The following is an 8206-nucleotide window of genomic DNA, read 5'->3' as shown; positions in this document are numbered from 1 at the left end:
CAAAAAACTTGTATTAAAAGTTAAAAAGCCCCTAAAGTATTTCTACAGATACATTGTGCGGAGTATCATGGTGACGATGATCCTTACATTCTAACCTATAAAAATTTAGCCAGACATGAAAATGGAAATAAGCATGTTAAAGTTCATCATATTAAATTGATAATAAAAGCGAGTAAGAAAATAAATTAAAGCTTAGACCAAGACAAATAATAAGTAAAATGTGAAAACAAACTTAAATATAAAAACCTGCTCCAAATGGAGACTTGAATCTTGTACAACTAAAAGTAAATTCGACTGGAATGAAAATAGCGGCAAGATTAAAAGTGCTCCAACCTAATCAACAACTAAATATGCAACAATCCCTCAATGTGACGAATTATTTCTTTTACAGATGGTAAGTATATGCTTAGTGTTTTGAACTAAGTTGGATGAAGCAAATGAACACGAGCACTCCTATTTATAGTTAAATCTCAAGGCAGGATTTTACAGGAGTGCCCTCCAACTCCTTTTGGTCGGGATTGCATTTTGTGAAGACAGCGGCTGCCACCCCTGCTCGGCGCCCGCCACCTTTGAAAATTGGGAAGATCGTGGGAACGTGGCAGTTGTGCCCTGAGTGAAGGCAGACACGTCATGGCGTCTCCTAAAGCGGACGCCAAGCTGAATGCCATGAGTACAATTTCATGGAAAAACTTGATTTCTTGGCCTTTTAGCTTCGTTTCTTCAAGGAGAGGTCCAAATGATCATGGCACCTGAAAGTAAGATAACAACAAGCATAACACAAGAAAATAATACTAAAAACTAGAAGAAATATGTGCAATTCGAGTCAAATACATAGTGTGTTTCAGTGTTATCAACATGCTCGAGAGTGATGACTTTGGTTTCAACAAGGTCTCTAATGAAATGATGTTTGATGTCAATGTGTTTAGTCCTACTTGTCGCGTCTCGAATTTTCATTCGTTGGCGCGAATGGATAGGCAAAAGAAGAGTCGCCATCAATGTTATTTATCCCAAGAGAGGGAAATGAAACACTAAATAAACCTAAGAGTGGGAAAGAACATGGTCATCATAACCAAGAGAGAGGGTAAGGAAGTCGGTAACGTGAGGGGAAGGTATTAGCACCCCTCACGTCTATAGTACTCTATAGGATCCACTTAAATTTGTTCTAATCTAAGGGTGTAAACTATAGGTCTAAAGCCTAATGCTAAAAGGGATGTATGAAAAAAAAAGGGAAAATAAGGAAGACTTTACAAAGTTGCGCTCGTTTAGGCCCTGCAACCTAATGCCTATGTATCCCTTTTGAGGAATCAGAGCGCCGTAGTTCGGCTCAAAAGTTTTGGTTTGTTTGTATTTTTTAATGAATGATGCTAATTTCGCATTCTACTGCTGCTCGACCTTTGGAGACTCATGCAATTGTCGTAGAAAAGAATTAACATGTTCTTACCTGAAAAGGTAAAGCCAAAAAGCATAAGAAAATGAATTGGTTGGTGTTTTGTTAGGAGAGTACATCAGATGATCCCTCATAAGGTGGGGGTATCTGAATACTTTTGTTAGAAGAGTACATCAAATGGTCCACCATAATGGTGGAGGTATCTGAATACTTTTCCCTTAATAAATTGAATCGAATTAGAGCTTTTTTTTGGATTTTTGATGTTTGTTAATGAATTTTGCCTAAATGAGAAATTATCTAATATATCAAATTACTAAAATTAGATAAAAGGGAATAAAAATATTTTTGTATTTTTCTTAATTATAATAATAATAATAATAATAATAAAAGACATTTTTTTAAATAATTTTTGTATTTTTATAACCTAAATTAAATAACCCAATTACTAATTAAAAGGTTGACTAAAAACTAAAGTAGGTGAAAAAAAAAGCTAAATTGACTAAGCAAACAAAAATAAATTTCTAAATAAATAAATTAAACTTAATTAAGTAAAAACTAATAAAAAGAAGAAATAAAAATCTAAATCTAAAAATAAAAGAGTGTAAATAGAATTAGGAAGTATGCATGCATAATTGGACATAAAGCCCATCTCCGCTCAAATAATTTTATTGGAGCATAACTTGATACAATAGTTTATAAACCACCCTCCACTTGAAACTCCCATCCCATACATAGGACACTTTAACTACCTTATCCTCCGGTCTTCTCATACATGATTGTTGAGTCATACACGTTTGTTAGCTTACGTTTGCAACTATTTTGTGTGTGTGTGTGAATTGTAGAAAGACCTCTTATCGTTTTTTAGTTTTTTGTGCTAACTTTTTCGTCGTTTGTTTATTGTTTTCTTCCTTGCATTTGCTCTATAAATTAATAATTGCAGTTTTTGGTGACCATAGTAAGCAATCACATTGTATTCTTCTTAGTCTTTATTCGATCAATGTTTTAAAAGAGTCAAAATCCACTCGATCATATAATAACTAATTATTAATCAAGAGCACGTGAGAAGTAGTTATATAGATAAGGATTACCCTCATGGAACATTATAATGATGCTAAAATAATACACAAATAAATAATTAGTAATTGCGAATCCACTCGAAATGGATGATGTTATCCTAGCTAGATTAAATTAAATATTTTTCTCATCGTACATGCTAGTTAATTAAATATTACTTTCTATGATATAATAATTATTCCACTATATCTAGACATACATTAAACGAGCTTGTTAAAAATAATCTCATTGAAACTTCCATGAGTTTATGATGTTGATTAATAAACTCATAAAGGTATCTGCAAAAAGTTTCTCTTTTTAATTAAAGTTATTAAATTAATTTTTCTTTGCAGTTTATAATATTAACTAATTATTAAAGTTTTACTACTTAAAAATAATTAAATAGAATTTGGTAAATTCAAACTTACATTTCAATAATCAAATATATTCTTATAGTTAATGTTTATGCATAAATATAAACCGAACTCAACTAACAAAGACAAATATATATATATATATATATATATATATATATATATATATATATATATATATATATATATATATATATATATATATATATATATATATATATATATATATATATATATATATATATATATATATATATATATATATTGAGAATGAGTAAGTTATATGAAAATGCGATAGTGAATCTGAACCATTAAATTTTAAAATAAATGGTGAATATTACATGTGGCATACAATCATGAAGAATATAGAGAAGTTATAGAATGGTAAGATAACCGACTTTTTTTTTTACAATCGGTTTGTAGTAAAGTTAAATCTTGAGCTCTAATCTTTATTCTTTAATTTTGGATGTATTTCCAAAACGCATCTAAGATCTAACATTTATCATCAATGTACTCTTATTTTAAGAGTCGGATGAAAATTTAAATGAAAGATTAGAAATTTAGAGGTGAGGTTTAGAAACTTTTTGTATATATGAAATCTAAGTTCAATAAAAGAGAAGTATTTCTAATTTTGAGGTGAAAATTGTGGACCATATTATCCTATAAATCACGTGGTTTAATATCTTGGGTCTATAATACAAAAGCGATGGAGAAATAGAAGGGAATGTAAATCATTGAATTCAAGTTGGGTAGGTGAAATGGAGGATAACTTCAAGAGTTTAATGAGACACAAAAGTACATCTTAAGTTGAAGGAAAAATTTAATTGGACTGCAATAATAAGACTTACGATGTTTTACATGATAAAATGTTGAGCGATTAGAAATTAACACAAGAATAAAATAAATGTATCAGAAATAAGAATGAAATAAGAATGTTGTGTGAAATGTGTGGTAAAACTAGACATAATAAAATTATAAATAAAAATATTAAAGAGAGTGTATTGAGATAACGCTTAAAGTAGACAAGATAATAAAGAATAGATTTAAGTGGTTCGAATATATAAAAAATATAGACTTTATAGTAAGAAGAGTAAATCTGGTAGAAAAAAATTAAATATTTATTGATAGAGAAAGATTTAAAAAACTATTAAAAAATATTAATATTAATAATTTAGATCAAAATATAATTTTAAATAAAATATTATAGTGAAAGTTGATATATGGCTAACACCACTTACTAGAATAATTTTTAGTTGTTTTTCAGTAGTGTCATATAATATATCACATTATATTATTTATTAAAAAAAATACTCAAATTATGGAAGAGTAATCATAACTTTTTCACACAGCAAGTGCTTGCATTTTTGCTTTAAAAAAAAGGTTACTCTCATTTCTTGTAATTACAAAATGTGAATGCAGCAATGTTCGACTTGGCTATTACACACTCTAAAGTCTAATGTAATACAAATAAGTTGGACTTGGCATTTTTGGAAGATAAGATAATAAAATAGTTAAGAAATGTTACGAAGCTGGCGTGAAAGGGAATTTTTTTATAGAAACCAATTAAGTTGCAATGCATATAATATTTTAATTTCTGTAAAGAACCACGCCTATAATTTCTTGCTCTTTTGGTATTGTTTATGCATGTTTATATTTTGTGACAGAAGGTAAACTTTATATTTTTAATTGAATATTTATTTAAATCTGTCAAAGAAAATGATTTATTTATTTACTTGTTCAATTCATATTGCTTCAATAATGTACGTATGTAATGGTTCAAAGTATGTGAATAAATGTTGTTTTATAAGGAATAAAGTGGCAAAAATACAATCACAATGAGTACAATACTTATCTACAGAGTATATTTTATAAAGCTAAATTGCCAAACCCAATACATGAACAAATCAACATTTTGTACACGACTATTTCTAATTGGTCATAAAACTTTAATATTTTCTTTTCACAATTTATTGAGTCTTCAATTGCAGAATCTTTCTTTTGACTCCCCTACCAAACAAGTCCTAATCCATCCTTCAATTCCTAGCACAAACTAAAAATCAACACAAAAAAAATAAAACACACTATTTTGTGTACTAGTACTAGAAAATTAGTAATTCTTATACTTAATGACCCCATTGGTGTTTTTTTGTGGGCCAACTTCTAGAAATTTTACTTAACTATTTGAATTTTCTAATTATTTTTTTTGGTACCACTTATTTTTTTTGTGGTATTTTGGATTATTATCCTTGATATTGATGATGAGGACCTAAAACCAATTGTTGATTCATCAAAGATTGCTTCATGAGGTAGCTTTCATATTGTGTATTGATGTTAGAGAAATTGCAAGAGGAACTCAAGTATTTCTTTGATGGGTACAATGACATGTTGTCCTCATCTATGTTTGAAAGATGGTGCTTTAAAGGATTCTTGTTTTGTGACATGTAATTGTTGTTTTGGGAAGATTGTTGTTGTTGGTTAAAGTTTTCAGTGTTGAAATTTGAACTTGATCCAATTTCTGATGGATTTGAATGGTTTTCAGATAAGAAACTGCTTAGCATAGAGTAGTCCATAGCATCTAATAGGTTTGAGAAAGAGACTGATTTTTGTGACATGAGTGTGTTTTGATGAGGAGATGGTGTGTTTTTTGTGATGGGAAAAAGAGTTTCTTTGAATTGCGCCTCCTCCGGGTGTTCAACTTCGCCTATCATTGTTTCTGATTCGGTTGGTGATAGCGCGCATTTTGATTTCTTGTAAATTCGACATAATACCCAATCATCCAACTGGAAAAACAATAATACCAACAACATCATTAATCCAAAATATATTTTTTAAAAAACATCCACAAATACAGTGATACAGAAACATCAAATGTCATTGTAGTCAAACCGAGACATTATATGACATCTGATGTTTTTGTTTAACTGCGATCAATCGTGCATGTGATTATGCGAATTACTATTAACGCGGCCACAATTTAGAGACGCTTACCCTCATGGAGGAATCTTTGAGCTTAATTGGTTTATTATTATCAACAAGGCGATATTCATGCATGATCCAATTAGTTTTAATGCCCTTTGGAGGTTTTCCTTTGTAAAAAACAAGTGCCTTTTTGACACCAATAATATTCTCTTGTGATCTTCCTCCACATGGCAATGATGCAACTATTGTCTTATCAGTTCCAGTGGCTTTCCAATACCCTGAAGCAGCTGCCCTGTTTGGCCTTGCACCATTTGGGTACTTTCTATCTCTAGGACTAAAAAAGTACCATTCTTTCTCACCAAACAAAGCCTTAGCTGAAAATAACAACAACAAAAAATTAATTAACATTCCACATCACACATTATTAAATATTATAAAGTCGAAAAAGTTTCGTTAAACCAGCTCAGTTAATAATTGTGCAAAAATATCAGATATAAGAGTGCCGATTCAAACTCGTCTAGACTAATAGATAAAAAATAAAGTGGAGAAAGATGTGTAATAGTAGAATTTTAGAAACCTGGCAATTCCCATGGATCTAATTTGTAAATATCAACTTCAGCAATGATGGAAACAGGTAAAGGAATGGAAGCAATTTTTTTTCTAAGGTAGTGAAGAATGAGTTCAGCATCAGTAGGGTGGAACCTAAAACCTGGGGGAAGATTGGACTGTGGGGTTGCCATGTTTTGTTGAGGGGTTTGGTGAAGAGAGAGAAAGAAGAGAGAGAGAGGATTGAAATTTTTGGGATTGGGAGAAAGGAAGGGGTTTTATGGTTGAAGGAAATTTGTCGTTATGTGGGAAGAGATTAGGCCAAGGGGGCTAGGGGGTATGAATGAGGAAAAAATAAGATGAGTTCCAAGAACCATGATTTTCCAAAAGTGGGGTCCATTTTTAAAGAGATGGATAGAAGCAATGTGAAAACGGTGGATGGATGACAAACCCAATCCTTGCTCACAAAAAGATATTTACATTAGTTTTTTCAAATATTATATTTCTAAAAGAAAATTTACATTTTATTTCACTCCAATTTTTTTTGGTTGTATTTTAATGTTTTACTCAACAAGTGATTTAGATAAAATATATAATTAAATGACATAATATAAATAATTGAAACATTTTTAAAAACTAATCTAAAAAAGTTATTTTTATTGAATACATGTGAGTAAGTATTATATAATGACAAATTTTGACCACATGAAAAAACAAGCAACATTTTTAATTACAAATGTGTTTTTTTTGTTTTTGGATTTTATTGAAAACTAATCTATGCATGCTAGCAATTATGTTTTTTTCTAGCCGATATACTTTTCTATTAAGTTAGTTATGTTAATTGCACTAAGTTATTTATTTAGGTTGCAACTATTTTTCTATCCTCTTCGAACAAGCCTACTATAAGTGGCTGCCGTGTTATGTATATATAGGAAATGATTCTACGAGATAAAGTAAGCTTAAATGCATGCTCATCTCATTCATAATTCATGTTGTACGGTGGTATTAGAATAACTTCAAGTCTCTGTTTCATTCTAAAATCAATCTTCTTAATTATATTTATTGTGATATGTGACACAAAATTTTATGCATAAATTTTTTCACTCTATAAAAGATTCACCGCTTGTTGTTGTTGTGCTAGAAAATCAAAAGTATTAAAGACAAATAGTATAAAAATATACTCATTCCGTCTTACAATAGGTGTTTTTTTTCCTATTTTTATTTGTCTCAAATTATTTGTCTATTTAGAATACCAATGTGATATTTATTATTTCTTTCCATAAACTTACTCTTATTTATTGTATTTTAATTCATTTAAGTACTCCACTATCTATTATTAATAAGATTATTTTAGTAAACGAGACTCATTTTATCTTTGAAATCAACATAATTAATCATTTTCTTGAAAAATGTGAAAATCTCAAAGAGGACACCTATTTTGAGACGGAGAGAGTATTGATTATCGGGAACACGCTTTCTCATATTTGGCCACTTTACATGAAGCAGCTTTGAAAATTGTTTGTCTCACAATAAAACCTTCAGTCCTCAATCCCACCAGTGGGAAAACTCCGATCAAGTCTACACGTGCACATTTCCATCCTACCCACCCATACACCAGAACATTTTTTGGCCTAAGAGTCGACCCCCCTCTTGTGAGCAAGTTAAGAAATTCACAGGCGCCGCTTTCTTCACAGATACTTATACACATCTAAATATATCAAATAGGACATTCTTAATAAAGTCATGTCAGTATTTGAATCTTGAAAGCTCCTTGAATGAATAACATGCTCTCTAAATGTATCTAAGCATGCCTTGCGATAAACACGACAAACCTCATCAATAAGAAATAAAGGAATCATAAGTCGATATTTAAGGATGGTACTTTACTCTACTGGGGACATAAGTTGACCTAAAAATTGATAAATAA

General features: G+C 30.1%; 1 protein-coding gene across 1 annotated transcript; it reads right to left on the bottom strand.

Annotated features, from left to right (window-relative positions):
• Positions 1 to 4650: 4650 nt before the first annotated feature.
• On the bottom strand, positions 4651 to 6545 carry LOC131609891 (NAC transcription factor 47-like). The gene is made up of 3 exons (XM_058881709.1): positions 6311 to 6545; positions 5803 to 6107; positions 4651 to 5594 (listed from the first exon to the last, which is right to left on the bottom strand). Exons 1-3 carry the CDS (start codon positions 6471 to 6473, stop codon positions 5055 to 5057), a joined length of 1008 nt encoding a protein of 335 aa, XP_058737692.1. The 5' UTR covers positions 6474 to 6545; the 3' UTR covers positions 4651 to 5054.
• Between the last annotated feature and the right edge of the window lie 1661 nt (positions 6546 to 8206).

Source organism: Vicia villosa, linkage group LG6 (genome assembly GCF_029867415.1).
Source record: "Vicia villosa cultivar HV-30 ecotype Madison, WI linkage group LG6, Vvil1.0, whole genome shotgun sequence".
NCBI classification, from domain to species: Eukaryota; Viridiplantae; Streptophyta; class Magnoliopsida; order Fabales; family Fabaceae; genus Vicia; species Vicia villosa.
The sequence above is the reverse complement of the archived record's forward strand: the minus strand, read 5'-3'. Positions and strand labels throughout refer to the sequence as shown.